The sequence below is a fragment of the Primulina tabacum genome, chromosome 14 (genome assembly GCF_025594145.1).
Source record: "Primulina tabacum isolate GXHZ01 chromosome 14, ASM2559414v2, whole genome shotgun sequence".
Classification (NCBI taxonomy): Eukaryota; Viridiplantae; Streptophyta; class Magnoliopsida; order Lamiales; family Gesneriaceae; genus Primulina; species Primulina tabacum.
In genome coordinates this window covers 1706392-1728934 of record NC_134563.1, presented here as the reverse complement: position 1 = coordinate 1728934, position 22543 = coordinate 1706392, and the positions used below count along the sequence as shown (strand labels likewise).

The window sequence follows — 22543 nt, the reverse complement described above, 5'->3', positions numbered from 1 at the left end:
AGAACCGTCTTTTCTAGTTGTCCACGTGTGACAACCTTTATTTTTAATTTAAAAATTAGAATGTACATTAATCCTAATTTTGCGATTTAATACAAATCAATAAGTACATGGTCAGATTATTTAATTGATTGGATTATAGGATCATTTGTTTTTTTGATGTTAAAATTATCATGTATGTTTTTATGATTTATTATAAATACATGTTTAGATCAATTATTTTTAAGAAATGTTTCTGATAACATCTTTTGGAAATTAAATGATATGTGTAATTTGTTATTATTTTTTGCGTGATAATTTTTATTATTAATGTCAGATTATGTATGATTTTTTATAATAAAAAAATTTGGATATTAATGGATTGTCAATAATGGTAACATGATTATTTTCAAGATTTTATTTGCATCATGTGTGAATCAATCAACATGTTAAAGGGCCAACCTCAAATAAAAAGCAAAAAATTGTGTGAGACGGTCTCACGGATCGTATTTTGTGAGACATATCTCTTATTTGGGTCATCCTTAAAAAATTATTATTTTTTATGCTAAGAATATTACTTTTTATTGTGAATATCAGTAGAATTGACTCATCTCACAGATAAAGATTCGTTAGACCGTCTCACAAGAGACATACTCCAAAAACAAACATAGATGATAAATTTAGCTATTTTTCCTTTTAATAATATGTGAGTGTTTTTTTAGGATGTAGCGCTTATCGCTTTATCAAAAGCTTTAACTTGTAGTACTGATACAACTTTAATATTTCCAAGTATTCAATAGCTCAAACACATCGTTTCGATTGCTTTACCAAAGAGATTAAATTATTATACCCAAAGGTCTATCACAATAATTTTACTCATTACGATCAATGATAATTGAACACGTGATCTTTACTCTGATACCAATTATAAGATCGATCGCTTGTAACTTATATCAAAAGTTATATATGGTGATAATGGTGCAACTCTTATATTTTCAACCATACATATCAAACACCACATTTCGATTGTTCTACCAAATAAAAACAATTATTGCACTCCTAACATTTTAAATTTGAAAATAGGTTATATTACTTAGAATAAGATACCGTATTAAACTCTATTATTTTAAATAGTGATGAAAAATAATTTTGGAATGCTGATTTTATTATTTAAATAAAATGGGTACACATATTTTTGGATAAGAATTCACATAGTGGAAATACACGTCATTTTCTAAGTATTCATTACGCTTTTTTTTAGAGTTTCAAATGCTTTAAGTAAGAATAACCGTAGTAAATGCTATTCTAAAGCATATGTTGTCTTCTCTAATCTTAGGGACGCAAATGCGTGAGAACAAAGTAGTAAAACCTAAATAAAGGTACGAACTATTTTCAGCGAAAATTGCTATAATAATTTTATATATTTAGCTTTTCACGACTTTGTAACATTAATATTGATTGTTAAAACCGAGCTTAGTCTCGTATAGGGATGTAATCGAGTCGAGTCGAGCCGAGTCGAACTCTTGAATATTTGAGTTTGGCTTGTTTGTAATCAAGCCGAGCTCGAGCTTTATTTAACGAATATATTCATGGCTCACGAGCTTATTCAAGCTTTTATTGAACCTAAACGAGCTCAATAAATATGAATTGTACATTTAAATATTCATTAAATTCATTAAAAAATAAATTATACATTTAGAAAAAAAATATAATATTCTTATTAAAATTTGTCAATTTATTATAATAAATAAATTTAATAGATTTTTCTATATATTTCATAATTAATGTGTTAAATCAATAAATTAAATATCAAAATTATTATTTTTCATCTAAGATATTACTTATGAATTTACTAATGAAAATATTCACAAGCTAACGATCCGAATATCGTAGAGCTTGAACTTGGTTTGTTTATCTTAACGAGCCTCATTAAACGAGCTTAAACGAGCTTTTATCGAATCGAGCTTCGAATAACTCACAAACGATTTGGTTCATTTACATCCCTAATCTCGTATCTTTCAATTTATTGCAATTTATAATTTTAGTCTTCTTTTTATGGGGTGCTGACATTACATCAACTACACCACCATTTTCTAAAAAATGATCTAAAATTGCAAATATTAAAAAAAATTAACAGACTAAAATTGAATTATGATTACTTAAAAGGAAAAAAATTGTGCTAAGGCTAACATACAAGACCAAACTTACAGTTTTTCACATATTTCAATCTAAGTTTTTTAGATGTTTTCATTTTGTAGTAAATCCAGCCCAGATTGTTAGAATTTATATATATTTTTATTATATTGAATAACAAATATTATAATCTCTAATCTTAGTTCATAATATTTTAGGATTGAAACAATTGTATTTTGTTATAATATGTTTATATGGAAATATAAAATTATCAAAAAAAATTCTTCATGAGTTGAATAGAAATTAATAGATTTTAATTTATGATAATATTTTTTTCCTAAATATTATTGCTATAAAATTGGAAAGTGACTTTGATAATTTATTAAATTTTAAACAAATTTTTTTATTGTGTACTGACTAATTAAAAAATCATAATTTTTTAAAAAAATTAAAAATTATATAGTGGGTGGAGGGGCGGGTCTCGGGTTTGGCCATACTCGTGTCAAACCCATTTTTTTTATCGTCCCTAGAGTTTCCGAGTAACTCTCATATATTGTTGATTCTCGTATTAAAAAAAAAAACATTTTGTCTATGTTGAAAACCCTTCAACATGATTTTAAAAAATGGAAAATTGAAAAAATAATACTCATTTATATATATATATATATATAGACACACACACACACACTTAATTAAATTCAAACAATTAATTCCACATATCCCTTGTATATAAAGAATCATTTAAGTTATATTATTACAAACAAAATTAATCAAGTAATTTGTACCTCCCTTTGTTTTCCAAACCCTTTTTCAAGAAAATCCCACAATCGACAAATATTATGGAACAGTACTAGGGCAAAAACTTTGACGAATCTCTCGTAGCTCCTAATAGCCTAAAAAAGAAACTACACAACTTGACAACTTATATTGTATATAAAATGGCACATTCATAGTATCTATACAATTGTGTGATTTTACATAATATTCAAATTATCAAGAATCTGATAATTGCAGACGACCACACACGTCAAATATTTTGACAATGTCACTACCTGCTAATTGGTGTGTGTGTGTGTGTGTGTGTGTGTATATATACATAACACCATTCATGCATAAAACCATATATCTTTTTTTTAGGAATTTGAACATACAAATTAAACATCCATGTACAAAGATTCTTATGTATAATTTCGACGTCCCTCCGATGGGACACACACTCTCCCCGGCGGTGATCAAAGTTTCGGACTAAAAGAACCCTAGTCAAGTTGATTAGACGCTACCTTTAGGGTGATACTTCAATCATGCATCCAAAGTTTTATTTCCGAACACATGTGTGATATTAATGTTGATAGTGTTAATATGAAAAAACACGAGTCATTAGATCAACTGTTAGAGTAGATAGTATCTTTAGGATAACTTGAACTCGACAATAATATACGGGTAACTCATTTAAATATTTCTTAATTATTCTCTACAGTTTAAAGCTTTTCATGATAATGTTTAGATATTAATTATAATTTTCGAGAAGATGTAGAATTGAGCACACATTTGGCGGTTCGAGCAATTGGAATAGGCATTGGAATATTTAATTCTAGCATGGGGTGAGGAATAAACTGGTAGTTAAGAAGTGAATGCATTCAGTCACAAACTTGTCAAGAATTATTATACATGTGTTGGTCTATCAAGCTAGAATTTTAATTATTTTTAAAGCTATGAAGAATTAATTCCCTTTTTCAACATGAAAGGTGGCATGTATCTAGCAGTTTAATGTCATGTAAACTGAATAATTTTTATTAGAAAGTGGTTCTTACCTTGTCATCTTCGACTTCAAGGTTGTATTTGGACAAAATGATATGATTTAATTTGGAAAAATTGATTTGAAGAATGTAATTCAAATGATCCTAATTTTAGATGTATCTGAAATACATAACAATTTATACTATTGAAAATGTTTTTTTTTTTTGAAAAAATGCCTGACTTTTTATAATTTAAAATTAATGTAATTTTGTAAATTTAAACAAACCAAGAAATTTTAAATATTAAATTTAACATCTATAATGTCAAATCTATCAATCTAAACATAATGAAAGTATACATCTCTCCATAATTCATAAGGAAATTCACCATGGTTGTGTATCGATCGTCGGATTTCAAATCCATGGATTTGAGACACACACACACACATATATATATACATACATATATATATATTCAAATGTATTTGTGTTGTTTAGAAAAATAAGATCATAAACTCCATATTCACCCTTTACCAATGGCAGAGCCAGGATTTTAAGTCTACTCGAGCTGAAATTTTTAACCAAAAATAAAATAATATATGACAATTAAAATAAGAAGATACATGTTCATTGTAATCTAAAACATTTCTCATTAACAAGATCTTCAATATTTTTGCTATGGAACTCGTAAGATTTGAAAACTTCGGCCAAAATTTTGACATTGTAATATTTTATATCTCCATCACCTTAATATGAAGCTTAAATAAAATGGTTATATCTAAATATTTCTTAACTAAAAGATAAAAAGATGAGCCGAACATACATATCCATATTACTGAATGTGTGATTTATGATTATTTAAAGTATAATATTTATTAGTTACATTATCTTAGTCAATACTTAAACAAACTCTCTCTCTCAATACCGATCATATTATAAGGTTACAATTTTTTTGTTTCAAACAACTCTCGGCACAAATCACAATTATGAGATAATTGATATTTTCTAAGAATTCTCGTGAAAAAATATATCAAGTTCATAATGTTATAGCTGACACCTCAAATGATACATTTCATATTCCATGAGGTGCTTCTTCTTACCAATAGTATAAATCTTATCAATGTCGAACCATTTAAAATATTCTTTTGGTTCCAAACCTCAGCTAAGCATAAGTAGGAAATGAAGCAAGTGAAGCAAGCTTCAGGCAAAACTATGAGTTCAAATAGAATAAGACGAGGTCAGCTCAAAAATTAATATTGGTGCATTTATAAATTGGAATTGATTGCAATGATACAATGAATTGGCAAGATTTCAAAACTCGAAAAAAAAAAAAAGATTTGAGTTGAGGATTTGACCCAAATTTGTATAAATATATATTGAGTGTACATGAGCAAATTGGTTTAAGGTTGATGATTCGAGTGATTAAGAACAAGACAAATCTAATTACAATTTCGTCTCTTGAATGTTTTCATCCTTAAATAGTCTCATGAAGTTGAATGAAATGGATCCAAGTCAAGATTGTTGGGCTTCTTTTATTTATAGATATGTCTATGAGCTAGAAAGTCATTTAGTTTAATTTAATACATATTTGTTTTTTAAAAAAAATAAAATTAGTACTCGGGCTACATCCCAGGTACTCTTACCTGTGGCTCCGCCCGTGCCCCTTATAGTTTTAAATAGTATTTCATGTTAACTAAGGTTGATTTCATTAACTCATTTAAATTCGTTCCACTTGTATCACTAATATATAAATAAGTAAGATATAAATTTAAAATTTGATATATTTTCATTATAAACAATAAAATTATAATCGAAAAGTCCTTTGATTTTCAAATACACCAACCCACACACAACATATAAGATTGGAGAAATTGCAATCAACCCTCCTGTAATAATTCCAAGTTACATGTAACATTTCAAGTAAACTTAACAGGCTACTAATTATTCATTTTTTTAAAGAAAAAATCGGAAAACTTGCTATAAGTTGGCGTCAATCATCTAAGGATATATAATTCATTACATTCAAGCTCAATTATCAATATTCTATTTAAAAAATAATATATCAATATTCTACAATTTCCACATAATAAACATAAAGGGCAAGCAAGCTTAAAAAACAATACACGGCGAGTCCTATTTTGTGCAAACAAAACACAGTGGTGCCATAGATTTAATTTCCCCTAAACCATAAAGGTAGTCAAATTTGTCCTATAACTTGGTCTGATTGTGATGCCGCAATCTGGAGGAAAAAAAGTTGCAAAAAAAGAAGAAGAAAAAGAAGCAAATTTATCAGATTGAGATCAAAATTGACTGATCAAATGATGGAAATCACACACATGTCAATTTACAGAATTAGTTTGCCATTTCTCTCCACTGTCTTTTAATTTATGATAAAGACGAGTTTGGAATAGTCAATAGACCAACTAGAGTAAAATTGTGGATTCATCACCTTGGAAAAATTCTGTGTCAAATCATTCTGAACAAAAGAGTAAGGCAAGACTTAATCTGCTAGAAACATTCCATATCTCCTCCTTTCTAGATTCATGCATGAAGATGGTGTTCATAATAGTGGGACGTCACAATAGCCAACGAGCACATGAAAAACCCCAGCTAATCTCAACAAAATGGCTTTTCGCAGTGCACAAATTCTCTTTCCGCAGCGCACATTGCACGCTGCACAACTGCAAGCTCTTTAAAGTTCAAGATTATCCGCGGCGTACATGTGCACGCTGTTAATACTATTATCCGCGGCGTGCATATGTACGCCGTTAATATAATTATCCGCAGCGTACAATGTACGCCGTAAATATTCATAGAACATCTAAATTTAGCTGACCGCTATTAATTTGGGAGGAAATTAAATTGCTGATTTGGTTTTAATGCCCTGATGCATGTTTATTTCTATGTTTAAGGGAATCTCTAAAATAATTGCCTCTGAGAGTTGAAGATAAAATGGAATTACAGAAACTGCAAGATTTTTTTTATTGGGGAGAGAGTGGGCCTTTGCTTTGGCAGTGGATAAGCCCTGAACCTGTACTGGCAATGGTGTTTTTTTTGTGGGATTCTATGAGATTATGGTTTCTATGATTGCAAGTGTATCAAATGTTGTCAATATCTTTAAAAGATTGGAGTGCTTTTAATACTTTTGAGTCTTATACCAATTAAATTGTTCAAATCTTTGCAGCTTCAAATCTACATATTTACGGTCTCGAGTGCTTTAATATCAATTCTTTGATAAATCTAAAATTTGTTGGTCATTGGTTTACTATCCTATCTTGAAATTAGGCCCATGAATCCGAGGAAGTGTGTGTCTTTCTGCTGGTGTTGTCTCATATATAGGGGTGGGCGTTTAGTTTCGGGTATCGGGTACCCGATCCGACCCGATCGGATAAAACCCGATTGGGTCGGGTATTTTTTTAAAAAAATCGGGTTCGTCGGGTACCCGATACCCGAAAATAATTTTCGGGTTCGGATTCGGGTATTTCACCGATACCCGATCGGGTATCGGGTACCCGAAAATTTAAAAAAAAAATATTGGGCCTATATGTTTATTCATTTAAAAAATACATGTATTTTTTGTGGCTAGTATATAATGACAAATGATTAATCATAAAATGATTTAATGACATGATATTTTGTGAAATGTGAAAAATACATGTTTTTTTTTAATTTACTAATCATAACTCGATATAATGACGTGATTTTTTGTGAAAGGTTCAAAAAATATATATATTTTCCAAAAATAAATTTAAAAAAACTAACTTTTTTTTTTCGGGTACCCGAAAATACCCGATCATTTCATCGGGTACCCGAAATTATCGGGTTGGTGTCGGGTACCCGAACTTTCGGATACCCGAACCCGAAAACCCGACCCGCGCCCACCCCTACTCATATATCTTACAGATCAATGTTACTCTTTCCCTATCGTCGGTCCTGTCCCCAGCAGAGACATTATTACCTATTAAGATCTGATGTCACTCTTTTACGGTACACTTAGCCAACCAGATTAAGCGGCGCAACGTCAGCAGCTTGACATATAAGAACTTATCAAGAAATCAATCATCTCAGTATTACTATCACTCATGCAGTGTTCGCCGTGTTGCCCACGGTTATGGAGTTCTTGGTTTCAAAATTTGACGAAAGTGGGGGAAAAAACAAGGCAATTGAATATGACGATTTCATCGAGTACGACTTACGTTCTACGTACCATATACCAAGAGAATAATAATAAAGCTTAGTCGCTTGCTAAGTTTCACGCCTTCAACTTTCCCTTTTTCCTTGGCCGGGTGCTGTCTCACTGTCCAGAGACCGACTGAAAAAGAGGCAGAAAGCGAAGAGGATGATGTCTGAGAGCTGCCTTCCTGTAATTCCCCTGCGGGTCAGAATTTAGATGAATTGGCAACATTCTCAGTGAGGATGATGGAATAGTAACATGCTTATGGGCTTACAAAATGAGGAAAAAATTCAGGGGAACATCTGTCGACGAGCTTCTCTTAAATCCTTTCCGTTGTTTCCACCTGATCTATTTTAAGAATCCCGAGTCTTCTCTTGTGATCGACTTTCAAGAAGAGATCAGTTTCAGCAGATCGTAAGTTGCCTGCTTGTAGTCTCTGATTGTTGTCTCATGTAAAGTGGCCCTCCTAGATATTGCCTGCAAAGTTGATGCAAGTAAACATGCCAGCAAGAGAGCCTAGCCATAATATCCACACTTTTCGATATTGCAACAGTGTGATGTTCCACAGCTTCTGTATACCTTCCAGACTGAAAGGATTCATTTCCAGGAAAAAAATAATTTGTTTCATTATCTGTGTGAGAGTAACGCATTACTGGGAAAAAAAAAATAAGCAAAGAAAATAAAATGGAATGGCAAGATTTCGATAGATCAGTCTCAAAAGAGAAGTAGAATATGGAAATGTGGTGAATGTGCAGGTGCATGAGCTGATCTGGAAAATTAGAACATAGAACTCTAACAAAGGTACAAGGTAAAACAACGGCTAATTTAGTAGTTCTACAACTAAACATGGAATGGAGATTAATAACAAAACCCAAGTGCTTCAGAATAGGTCAAAAAACATGTTCAAAACAAATTCATTACAATTACAAAAAGAGATCCTGGAAAATTGTTTGAAGAGGAAAATGTTACATTCATTGAAGTTGAATCTGAACGTAGGTGGCGAGAAATGGATGGCTCATTGTTTAGATCAGTTAGCTCTCCAAAAAAACCTTAATTCTCCAGATTTGGATCGAACCGTTCCCAAGCATGATGCTGCTATAAAGTTGCAAAAGGTTTACAAAATCTTCCTAAGGAGGAGAAAGCTAGCTTGTGCAGTTCTTGTGCAACAGAGTTGGTGGAAGCTATTGGATTTTGAATAGATGAAACATAGTTCTGTAAGTACATCTATGTTTGACATGTATGCCAAGTGTGACAATTTGCATGATGCTAAAGGAGCTGTTCAAACCAGAATTTGTAATCTCATAACAACTGATGGTAGGATATGCTATAGATAATAGTCGATTTGAAGAGTCGCAGTTGTTTCAAATGTTTGCGATCTGGTCTTGGTTTCGATGAAATAGAATTCTCAAGTGCCTTTGGTGCTGACAGCCTTCGCAGTAACCAGAGGATGCTCCAAAGGAAGTTCAAGTATCTGGATTTTTCATCAAAGTTAATGTTTGGGTTGAAAATGCTATGCTGGATATGTACGGGGCTCGGCGGTTAATTTTTTCATGGAAGGAATATTAGGAATATCTCTTCTACTATTTGCCGATGATGTAACCGAATTATTTTTATCTTTGAGTTTGTTTGTTGAGACTCTCTTCTAAAAATTATCAAAGTAAATATTTACCAAAGTAATAACAGGAGAGTCATCATAATAAAACTTTTTTTTTATCGATATATAATTTATATATCAGTTTAATCATCACGTTTTGATATTTCTTAAATAGCTTCCACCAAATTATTATAATCAATTTTAGCCTTCAATTAAGTTAATTTATCAAAATAATCTTTTCATTATATCAAATTACAAAGATATCATTTAAACCCTACTCACCATCAATTTCTCTCTCAATTTCTTTTCTTCTCTCATCAATTATATGCGTTAGGAGCTTTGAAGCACATCTATTCTAGTTATTCAAACATGAATGAATTTCATTTTTTTTGTCCACCTAATTTTTTTACACATATAATAATGAAATTTATTTTTATAATAATATATATGCATAGATATACGACAATACATTTTTGTTTCTATCAAATTGTTGAATATATTGACTCAAATAAAATTTTCTAATTTTGATTTTAATTTTTTTTTAAATTTGACTCGATTATTATCATGATTTTTCCATAATTTTATTTTTTTAATTAAAAATATTTTTAAGTTGAAATATTGCAAATGAAATATGTGTGAATTCTTTTATTTGTATGTATTAATTAGTGGAAGATTCATGATATTTATAAAATGTGTATATTTATGTGTTCTTGCTGATTGTTTAAATAATTCTTTTGTTGAGTTCTTGGAAACCATACAAAGTAATCACATAAACCCGAGTTCTAGGATCTAATTATTGGGAATTGATGGAATGTCACAGGGTTATGGTGGACTTGAAACATCTCCGGTAGAACCTCCTATGTTGAGTTAAAAATTTCTAAGATTAGATTTCAATTAGTTATCAAATATTGAATGACGCAAGTTTAAAAGTGCATAAAAATTGAGAACAAAGATTGAACAATGATTGTAAAGTAAATTACTTGAAATAATGAACAAAAATGTAGAGCAATGACGGAAAAGAGGAATGAGGTCCATGGCAATTGGCATAAATCTGCCTATTTATTTTTTTTTCTGAAAGAATTGGAACAAATAATTTAGAATAAAAAAAAGTAATATAGGATATTTAATTATATAAGACTTAATGTAAAATGTTTAGTAAAGTAGGTCATTTTTAAAATTATGATTTTGAAATGAGTTAGAATAATCAAATTTCCTAATTTTTTTCATAAAAAGTTTTCAGAAATCTCGGAATTATAAGAGTGGTGTATGTAATTATCCCTAATAACAATATTTGAATTAAAAGATATTTTAAAACTAAATGAAACAAAGTTAATTTGGAAAAATATATTAGAATTTACTCTGAAGCTTCGTAGCTAATTAGAACGGCCAACTGCTAAAATAATTGTCAACGTAGTTATTGTAAGAATAATGGATCAGACTGATTAACGCCGTTAGTTCTCAAACAGATTATGGGTATCACGGCGTTAAAATTCTTAATATTCCACACGGAATTGTGCGTCGGCCAACTCAGTATTTGGAGTCATTTCTCTTTCTTCCCCAAATTCTGAAACTAACCGGAAGTTTGAGAGAGATCATGTCGGAGGCTTTGATCAACGGCCTCGCAGGCGCAGGCGGTGGCATCATTGCTCAGCTCATTACTTATCCTCTGCAGACTGTGATTTTCTTAATTTTCCGATCGTATTTGCTTTGATCCGTATTTTTTCTCTGATCGTTGGTGATTTTTTTTTTTTTTTGCTTCGGTAAGTCAAGTGTGTGATGATCTGTGATTGTGTTAGGTAAATACTCGGCAACAAACGGAGAGAGATCCGAAAAAGGAGAAAAATAGCGTTGGGACTGTAGCGCAGATGTATCAGGTGTTGTGTGTGTGTGTGTGTTATTTTTTTCTTTTTAGCTGAAAAATTTGCAATTTAAGTTATTTTTTCTGTTTCCTTTCTCGCGCGTAATGCGTTTAGTTTGATGTGGATTATACTTTAGGTTGTTAAGCACGAAGGGTGGGATCGGCTGTATGGAGGACTGGCTCCGTCGCTAGTCGGCACCGCTGCATCGCAGGTGAGCTTTCCTTTTCTTTTGTTTTTTACAAGAACCTTTCCTTGGTTGTATTTTTATTTATTGCGAGGCTTTGTTGTTTGTTCAACTAACTAGTTTAATTAAGTTTTAGTCAGAGTTTCAGTATTAAGCACGACTAGTTTAATTCAAAGACTTGAATTTGGATCCGTTGTTGGTGCATGTCTCATAGTTACGCCAAGGGGCAAACTTTTTACTGTAGTGAAATTTCGTGTTGAAATGTCTTTTGCTCGGATAAGTTATACCCGGAATGAGATTTATTTTGATGCTGAAGGTGATGTGATCTGAGGCGCAATAAATGCTGTTTAATAGCAGAAGGAGCACGTGGTCCCTAAATTGAAAAGTGTGCCAATAAGACTATGTTACATATCATCTGCATCTTATTATTTGGTGTCACAAGTCATGTTCCTTGTTAATGATTTAGAATAGAAAGATGGGCTAGTATTCTGAACTCGTATTGAGAAATTATGGAGGGGTGATGAGGATTATATGCTATACCAACAGAAGCATTTCTTGAGTAGTGTGCAATGTAGGAGGCATGTGGCCCACGGTAATGCTAATTTTTAATAAATTAGTATTCTTGAAATAAAGTCTTTGGACATGCCATATATCACACGTGATGAGACCATTTATACTATATATTATTAAACGCATGATGAGACCATATATTGCTCAGAGGTCAAAGAGCAATATCTAAACTAGGCACGCTGATGCTCGCAGATAACATTCAACTGAAATTTACTGGATGTCTTTATTGGAAAATAGGAAGAAAGTAATCAGTGACTCCTTATTATCAACTAGAAGCTCTCACAAATATGTAAGGATGAGCAGACAACATTCAGGTGGCTGCAACCAGTCACAAGAGCACCGGAATTTTTTGGTTAACACATCCCAGTTATCTTAAATAAATCGTGTGTAATGTGAGCTCATTTTTCCTTTTGCGCCTATTGTTTGGAACAGTCTTCGTTTTCGAACTTAAGTTGAATTTAAAGCAAATCCTAGCTACTAACATTAACAATTATCAATAACTGGATCATCTTCAAATTAATTATTATTTAATTGCATTCTCTTTTTGGTTTTATCTAAGTAGCATCTATCTGTGATAAGCTTTGCTTTCTAGCTAATAGTTATTCAGCAACCATTTGGAATCCACGTATCTATTCTCGTCCATTTTTTCTCTCTTCAACAAACTCACTGGTTTTGACAACCTTCTCTTTTAAACACTGACTTGTTAACTTCCACAGTTCCACTTAAGAAAACTCAAATCCGACATTATTCATGGAAGGTGGATCTACTATGTAGTAAAGAAAAAGATTCATGTAAACCGTATAGTGGCATTCATACCCACAACCTTATTTTGAAATCTAGTACAGTACTCCACCAAGCCCTGGATCATACTGAGTCTGTGACTAAGCAGTGAAAGTGAAAATTTGCCCGAAATGCAAAGAAACATTAATTATCTAATTACTCTGTTATCCTATTATGACTCTTATCTAAATTTCCTTGAAGCTATATACATCCTAAGCGGTCCAAATGTCTAATTTCTTATATAGTTACACCTTTTATGGTACAGGGTGTTTACTATTATTTCTATCAAATATTCAGGAACAAGGCAGAAGCCACTGCACTCGAACGTAAGAGGAAAGGTGCTGGTGATGGATCAGTTGGAATTCTCTCCTCACTTATGGTGGCTGCTCTATCAGGGTAAACACTTGTCCAAGGAATCCTTTTGATACAATTTATCCTAATAAAGCACTGTATTTTTACATGTTTTTATAGTCATTTAGTTACTCAACGTAGCATTGACCTCATAATGACTACCTCTGTACTTTTTCTTGGGGCATGAGTTGTAATTTAATTTTCTGTTCCACATTAGAACACCATTTCTTTAAATTTTGTACCAATTGAACTTGTTTTGTAACGTCAGTTAGTCAGTGTTTGTGGAGGGGCTTATAGCTATTTTCCGTGTGGGGATAGGGTCAAGCTCATTTAAAACCAAGCTTGTTCATCCTTGAACCATGTTACTTCAATTTTTCCATCCAGTTATATAATCTATGTAGATAAATTTTTGGTGGGTTAGGCATCACTTGTTTTTTTCCTTATGAATAGAAACTTGAACCTATTTTCTTTGCCAGAATTGTGAGATTGATTAATATTTCATGTTTTAGAATTTACATCTTATTTCTTTGGAGAATTATATATTGCTCCAACATATATAAACAATCATTAAATTTTTTTTAAAACTTGATTGTAATATTACAAACAGAGGAATTCACTGGCAAGTATGGCACAATTGCAATTCAAAAGATTTTGTCAAGTTTCTTCTTGTGAGTTATGATAAAGTGGTTTTATTTTCGTCAATGTATAAGAGCATGCTAGGTGGTGTTTCTATCTATAATGATTGGCATTATATTTACTTATATATCCATTATGTTCCTTGCCATCACTCTGTTATTCATTTGGAAGAATCAATTGAATGTATGACATGCTTCTGGACCAACTACGTAACAAAAATATTGATCTCTCTTGCTGCTTGGACATGCAAGGACATTTAACACAACTTTTTTTAAAAATTAGCAATAGCAGGAAAAATGCTTGTATGTGAAAATCTTGTTCTTTAATTCTTTACCATACATTATGTTCTATAGATGATACTGTCTTCTTTGTATGTATAAATGCAATTAGATGAAATTCATCTTTCAGTTTTTTCCTCTTTAGTGTATTCTCTAGTTAGGTCTTATTTGAATATCCCAATTAATGGTATTCACACCTTGTCCTTTACTCCAGGTGTGTAAATGTGCTGCTTACAAATCCAATTTGGGTGGTTGTGACCCGCATGCAGGTAAAGATCTGGGTGAATAATGTTTTACTTCATAATTTTTATTTACAACTGTTGGTTAAAATGGTTCTAAGTATATATCTATATAGTCAGTCAGGGCTCTGGCTGCTGCTGATTGGAAGCTTCCATCAGCATTCTGCTGGATGGGTGCTTCTGTTTCTTTTACTTTTTTTGTTGATGACACAAATGCTTATGAGCTTCTTCACATTGCACAGTTGATTAAAACTGTCGTTCGATACTCAGCTCCGATAATCTAGTTTCTGTTAATTTCATCCTATCATGGTTCCAAATGGATCCTGGAGCTGGTGATGGTGCGACCTCAGAAACTTTGGTCATGAATATTTGAAAAATATTGTTTGTACACCTTTTACATTTTGAATTGTGTTATCTTGGTCATGATGGCCTATAGGAATTTCAATTGAAAATATAGGCTTCTGTATATTTGATACTTGCACCACAAAGCAACTACCAGACTCCAGAGGAGGATTATATATCTTAAAGATATAAACAATAAAACGAGATATCGAGATGATGAGAAGAAGCTACCCGAAAATATGTGCTTCCCTAATTTATTTGTTGTATATCTTGCAGACTCATATGAAGAAAAGTCAACCAAATCAGAGGGAATCGGATGCAGTAGAACTTCCTTCTTTCGGAACTAGCCACGCGGTATGAGTAAAGCTGCAGGTTATTTGCGGTAACGCTAGAAGAGCAAGTAGAGTTGAATATAGCATTTTACCCAAGGAGCCAACTTGTTATGTTAACCAAGACTAATCATCCCTAGCCATACCTTTTTCTCCTACTTGACAACGGTGTTCCATCTTACTATACTGCTTCTTGGTCTCTAGATATGTATTCTCTTTCAAATATAAAACTGGTTCAAGATATAGTAGGCCGAAAATTTTAGATCAGCGGATAAAGACATGTTTGGTATGGGTTGCATTAGTGTTTGAAGTTAGTTGAACTATACGCTGAGTCCCACCACTTGCATTTCTCTACTCATGACTCCATGTTCTTTTTTTAATTGGTGTTTTAATTTACAGATTCAAGAGCTCTATGGTGAGGCTGGAGTTTTGGGATTTTGGAAAGGTGTTTTTCCCACATTGATTATGGTACGTGCAATGTAACTTAACATAGTGCTGGTGAGGTTAATATTGATAAACTGCTTTTGTTTCTCACAGGTGAGCAATCCTTCTATACAATTTATGCTGTATGAGACCTTATTGAAGAGGCTGAAGAAGCGACGAGAGAATAACAGTGAAGTAACTGCTTTGGAGGTAGCTTTTTGGACAGCTTCTGAATTTTTCTGATAACATAGTATTCCATAATGTTACAGTTACCTTGTTCTGCCATTTTCCTACTAACATTATCGTGTCCGGGTAGGTATTTTTGCTTGGAGCTTTAGCAAAACTTGGAGCTACGGTCGTAACATATCCTCTTCTGGTTGTTAAGGTATTTCTGTTGATTATCTTATCTCATTCTTAGTTATCTGCCGAGGTCCTTTCTTGAGATGGACTGTTTATCAAATATTTCCCTAGTTGTGACTATTTGTTGTGTTTCTGAGCTGACCGCGCATCATAGAAATATGACATGAATAATCAATGTCCGATGAAAAAAATTACTCATGTGGTTTAAGTTTAAACTTTTCTATAAGTTAGATGTTTTCTATACTGTTATGATTGAATGTAAAATTGCTTTATTGCAGTCAAGACTTCAAGCAAAACAATCAACCAGTGGAGATAAAAGGCGTCAATACAGAGGTTTGTTTGTATGAGTGGCTTTACTTTGCATTTCTCATAGGCACCTTGTATTACTGCTGACCCATCTATGATAAACTATGAACATGTACAAGTAAAATGAGTCAAGCACTTAGAATGTTTGGATATACATGCTGTGAACCATCATCAATGGATGTCATAATGATTTGTTATAATTCTAATTTAGTTATGATGTGTCAGTGAGTTTGCACTATTTTTTCTATCATGTTTATCTTCATGTAATTTTTAATCTGGGAGAAGTCATAGCTGGCCTACAATTAAGAATTGTTGGTTGGCCGTTGGCCTACAATTAGGAATTGTTGAAAGTGCTAATTGCTGTCCACTAGGTAGCTTGCTCCTAGAACAAAGGCAAAATGGTCTCACTGCACAATTATGTGACATGAAAGTCTTCATTTTGTAATTCTAATATTCCATCTTATCCACTTGTAATTTTTTAATCTGTTTGAAGTAGTGCTGGTTATACTCAAAATTTGGGGGTAATTGCTGGCAGTTTATTTTATGTAGTAGCCTGAGGGATTGAACCACTTAATTCCATGAGATGTCATTCTTATAGTTCTATACACATCATAATCGAATAAACTAACAAACCTACAACACAACTGATCACAATTTTGTGAGATGATCATTGCCACACTTTGGGTGTAACTTAAAGAGATGCAATTTGGTATTATTCACTCTTGGACCGTTGCTGGGGCTTAAAAATTCCAATATGGCAGTTTGATAAGTTATTTAGCTTCTTACTTTTACATCTATCTGTAAAGAACGTGAAATATCAAAGATCCTGTTTTTTGCTTTCAATTAAATATATCTAAGCTTGAATTAGAGCAAATTATTAGCTTAGTTATATAGATCTGGAAGCTGCTTTTACCACCTTGCAGGTACCTTGGATGCGATTCTGAAGATGATCCGTTATGAAGGTTTTTATGGTTTTTACAAGGGTATGGGCACGAAAGTCGTACAGAGCGTTCTAGCAGCTGCTGTTCTTTTCATGGTTAAGGAAGAACTCGTAAGAGGTAGCAGATGGTTGTTAACGAAGGCAGCCGCTGATTCTGTAAAATCAAAGCCACTATAACATGCTTTCTACAAGCATTGGTGAAGTTACTCCTAGCAGCCTCATTGAACATGATTCGTCCGTTGACCTCGTAAAGTGTCAGCAGGACACCATCTAGAATCGAAAAATAATATGAATCTTATTTTCCGACAGGTTTATTGCATAGCCTGTTGTATATCATTGGATAGTTCATGTACTAGACTTGGTCTGATTAGCAATGATATTTGATTATCTGCGGACAACATCGATAATTGGTGGGCTCTGTAGAAAACTGGAAATTCATTATCCAAATGTTGTACTCCAATTCATGCTTAAATGCATGTATAATCACCATTGTTTCAAATTTAGTGAACTGAGTGATACCTTATGCTTAAACTTGTATCTCTGATGGAAAATGCATATGCTTGTCTTTGTGGGAATATAATTGGAGATCTATGATGATTAATCGTAGTTTATCTGACGCTCAATTCTCAAATTTTGGATGAGTTTGATATTCGATTATAACAATTCTCTTCTTCAAAATCAAGATCTATTACATGTTATTTTCTGTTGCATTTTTTTTAAATCTATTCTCTTTTTTTTTTTAACATTAAAAAATAAAATCAATCCGGCAGATCTCAAAGAACAACACAAGAAAATCAAGATGGAATATTTCCATCTAACCATTGAAAATCTAAAGAAACATTTAAAGATCTGCGAGCTAGAAAATGAGCCAAAAAGTTGGTCGAGTGATACATATGCTTAAAAGAGATAAAGCTAGTGTCCAAAAGCAAAAAATTGACATCCAAGACTAGAACCTCCGCCGGACCAAACTCCTCGTCTGGATTAAGAGATAAGGGAATCGCCTCGGAAGAATATGAGAAAATACAAACACTAGAGATGTCAATGGTCAAACCGAATTCCATCCCACAACGTAATTTGTTTATATATTTGTAATCCACCTATAGTTCCTTTGATCATATTCTTTCTTATCAAAACTCATAAAATCATTAAAATAAAATGTTTCTATATGTTATCAAAATTTTTGAATCAAATTAGGAAAGAATATATTCAGAGACAACGTTTTTTCCCGCACTGAGCCCTCTCGAACGTACATCGTTATTACTTGCCACTTGCGCAATATTTCGTGTACACAGATTTAACGTAATTAATATTTTTTGAAATACTTAAGTTTTTAATTATGATTGACAAATCATTTAGTTAATTTTAGAATTTAATATATATGTTCTTATAATGATTTTTATTGAATCAAAGAAAAGTATTTTTGACAGTCTATTTAAAATATCAAAGTAGTTACTGAGAAACATAATATAAATTTAGATAAAACCGAGAATATTTCTTTTAACCCCTTCTTTGGTCCTGTAAAGACTATTTTTTTAGAATTGCATGCTGTAGTGATAAAAAAATCGACCAACTGACAAGCACAAGACCAAAATTACTGGGTATAATAATATCATGGAAGTATTTGGATTTGTAAAATATTTTTAATCATAGTGTTTGAAATCATGACTAGATTGAAAAATGAATTCAAAATATATGTGGCAAAACATAAATGATTTGAAATCCTTAATTAATTTATTATTTTTTACTATGGGAGAGGGGAATTGTGGGCTTCTTCTAACCCGGGGCCTCTCCCATATTTACGAGAAGTGATGCCACTTGACTAAGGGTCAATGACAAATCCTTAATTCAATTTGAAGTGAATGAATACAATATGCTTGAAATCAAAATAGCTCAAATCCAACCATCCAAAATTCCAAATGCATCGAATTAGCTCGATTCCACTTATCCAAATGCACCATTACATGTTCTACTCTAATTCTTCACTGTAATTATCATGTTCTATTCAATCATCGACTTCGTCGAATTTAAATCGAAGGCAAATCTCCGAGATTAAACATATAATAATACGCAGTACCAGGACAAAAAGTGTAGTTTGGATACGTATGTATGTGAATTACATTAAAGTAGTCATCAACGTTTAAGCATGAGCTACTAAAAAGCTTTTTTCCAAACAGAAGCACTGATAGTTTTCTTTTTCAATGTTAGATAATAATACCCATTTAAGGGAGAACCACAAGTCCAGTGCTGTAATCCATGTTGGGTATCTTCAGAGGCCTTTTTTGTCCAAAAAATGATCCACCAAATTACATCATAAGCAATAGATCTATTTGCTCTTTTTAGCTTCTTTTCCATATTCGTTTATTAGTCCTTCGACGTCCTTCCAGAATAAGCCCTCCACCAGAACTCCATCCTTGGTAAACCTACAAGTAATCCATAGAAAAACATCAATACAAGTAGGATGCAAAAGATTGATTTTTTTTTTTTAAAAAAAAATTAACCTTTGTAATTTTGATATGTGCCTAGGTGGAATCAATAGCTTACCACTGAGTGACAGTTTTAGTAAATTCAACTGGAGGCTTTGCCGATATTGACTGGGGATCAGCACTCCCTATGATAAGGGTATACATATCTGAGAATCTTGGCAGTTTTGAAGTGACAACCAATCCTGTAGTGATGAATGACCCCTGTAGAACAAATTCCACAGATTGTTCAGCTTGCACAAATGATTTAAGATATTCATTGCAGGCAAAGTCCATTTCTAATCTAAGCGGTAATAACTTGGGTAATATCATGCTAAAATAATTCACCGTGGGCAGAAATTCTGTCCTTGCATAAGAGATTGGCCATACAACAGGAAAATCAGGGAAATGAAACAGTCTTTACTATGTAACACTGCATAGCATCACCATCACTAAACATCTGGTAGTTAACACGAAGGGTCAACTACCAGTAAAGTTCTGATTCTATCAGAAACTTGTAAAATGGGTAAGAAGCTTTAATTATGACATTTTTTCATCAGGTTTAAGCGATCTAGTCTGGTCATTCATACTCCCCTATCATTGCAGACATAGAATCTGGAAAACTAATCTGGATTATCCAAATTTAAGAAACACATAACAGCTCTCATATTCTCCAACAGCACAAAGTAAAAGGATGGTGACTGTGAGTCCTGATGTAACGGCCTAACAACCACTGTAATTAAATTGACTCAATCTAATGTACCATCATTTGCAGAACCTTTTGTCACAGAAAAGCAAGAGGCTCATAGAATGATGGCGATATATTCCTGATGTTCACGAGAGGCTTGTTCACTTGGGTAACAAGCTTCTGGCCTTTATTTCATCAGGTTCAATTACAAAAATGAAATTCATCGTCACTTCCCTACAAAAGAAACCTATGTCTGTCTCCCAAAATCGTATCATAAATCAAGAATATGGCTTCTTGTAAAAGAGTTTGAACAATGAAAAATGGAAAGAATAGAAGAGAGTGCAAACAATGTCATTACGCTCCCAAGACAACCAGATGCTATATATCCCCAGACTTCACAATAAATATTTGAGCCTCTGCAATTTTTACCCTCAAACATGCTACATCACACCCCTTTCAATTGATCCACAATGTCATTGTAAATAATTCCTCCTCATTTTTACCACAAGATGCTTTAGAACAAAGCCAATCCACACAATTGATACTGAAAAACTAAAAATGTAAAAAACACCAGCATTGATTCTAAGAGAGAAAACAGAAAGTGTCCTAAAAGGCTAAATTTGATCTAATGCCTATAAGAGTATTGAATTTGCTGTCACCAGAGAATAATTATAATAAATATGGTAATATAATAAATTCCATTCAAATACATGGAGGCTAAAAAAAATGAGAAGAAGTTGTTTATGTACGACATATCAACATACAAGCACTCGAATAATCCAGAACACAACTAAAATAGATATGATCTAGTAGGTTATCAGATATATGTGCATACCTCCATTCCAATCTGCCGAAACATAATTTAAGCCACTACTTAAAGATATGCAAGCAAGTGTCAATTCGACAAAGAGAGGTCCGATATAACTTACATTTGGAGGATAGGTGAATAGCATTGCGTTCTTTTCCTTCGCATATATTATCAATTGTAATATCCCATTGAATACAACATACTTGCCAGTGTCAAAGATTTAACAAGCAATGTTTTTGAGCCCACAAAACTTCAAAAGCTCAAGTGCTCACCACATTCATATGTTCCCCAATACAAGAATAAACCAATCAATGGGCATCTTCATTCCCAAATACCCAAAACCGCCCAAAAAGTTCTAATTTGTTCTAAACACAATAAAACAGAAAAAACATACAATAACCCTATCACTTGTCAGTGCAGTTTTTGAAAACTCTAAATCCAAAATTCTCGTCAAAATTCAAGTTTTATAACCGTAGATTTTTGTAGGACGAGAATCATCATAAAATAGTTGAGCCAATTCACGAGTCCACTCCTCATTTGCATTCCAAATTCAAATTCCAAGAGAATCACACCACGAAAAAGGATATAATACAATGCAACCGATGAGGAAATTCCTGTTCTCAGGAAACTTTTTATTGTAGAACTGAGCAAAAAGAGCTACGGCGATGATGACCATCCCAATCAGCAACCTAATATTACTCATCCTCACATCCTCCGGATACCCTTTGCTCGTCACAATCTACAACCCCGAAATCCACAGATCAGAACCAAAAAAATCCTAAAAAAAAACGCAAAATGCAAAAAGAAAGTATTCATCAAATGCGTGCTTCTGCGAGTGAGCGGTAGCTAACCTCGTTCACAGACTCGTCGAGAATGTGTTTGATTGAGTTATGGTCCAAAAGATTGGCTTTCTTAGGGTTTTTGGTGGAAGCCATTTCGCCCTTCTCCAATTTCCCCGATTTTAGAAACTGCTTATGTTCCGACAGAACATAAGAAACTTGACCAAAGAAGACTTGCAGGTAGACAAGTTCTCATGGGCCTCGATGACAAGTGGGCTTGGCTTGCGGCCCATATTGATTTGACATGTAATTAGACCATATTTGCCTTAATTTATTTGGATTACACACACGCTTCTTATTTTATAAAAAATTATAGCTGAAATTAATATTATAATTCATTTTTTTCAAAACCTTTCACATTTTTCTGAAATAGACAAATATTGCTGCCTACGTATAAGTGGAGAGCAGCTAAGAGTACTGCTAAAAAATAATATATAGTGAATGTTGAATTAGACACTCAAATCTGATATTTATAGGAGGGTTTGGGCCTGACCTTGAGGTCTATTCATAGGGTATCACTTAATTTTTTATTTTTAATT

At 32.7% G+C, this 22543-nt stretch overlaps 2 protein-coding genes and 1 non-coding gene across 3 annotated transcripts; 1 reads left to right on the top strand and 2 right to left on the bottom strand.

Moving 5' to 3' along the window:
* Positions 1-11126: 11126 nt before the first annotated feature.
* On the top strand, positions 11127-17741 carry LOC142524555 (peroxisomal nicotinamide adenine dinucleotide carrier-like). The gene is made up of 11 exons (XM_075628594.1): positions 11127-11288; positions 11410-11487; positions 11609-11683; positions 13272-13402; positions 14486-14540; positions 15129-15206; positions 15581-15649; positions 15719-15814; positions 15921-15989; positions 16243-16297; positions 17194-17741. The coding sequence occupies exons 1-11, from the start codon at positions 11208-11210 to the stop codon at positions 17385-17387; spliced, it is 981 nt and encodes a 326-aa protein (XP_075484709.1). The 5' UTR covers positions 11127-11207; the 3' UTR covers positions 17388-17741.
* Positions 17742-19388: 1647 nt separating this feature from the next.
* LOC142523691 (signal peptidase complex subunit 2-like) lies at positions 19389-22192 on the bottom strand. Its single transcript, XM_075627419.1, has 5 exons — positions 22017-22192; positions 21753-21904; positions 21287-21368; positions 19752-19894; positions 19389-19630 (listed from the first exon to the last, which is right to left on the bottom strand). Exons 1-5 carry the CDS (start codon positions 22098-22100, stop codon positions 19534-19536), a joined length of 558 nt encoding a protein of 185 aa, XP_075483534.1. The 5' UTR covers positions 22101-22192; the 3' UTR covers positions 19389-19533.
* Positions 20425-20548, bottom strand: LOC142525735 (small nucleolar RNA snoR74). The gene has a single exon (XR_012815187.1). It is a non-coding gene; the product is annotated as a small nucleolar RNA snoR74 (small nucleolar RNA).
* Positions 22193-22543: the final 351 nt, after the last annotated feature.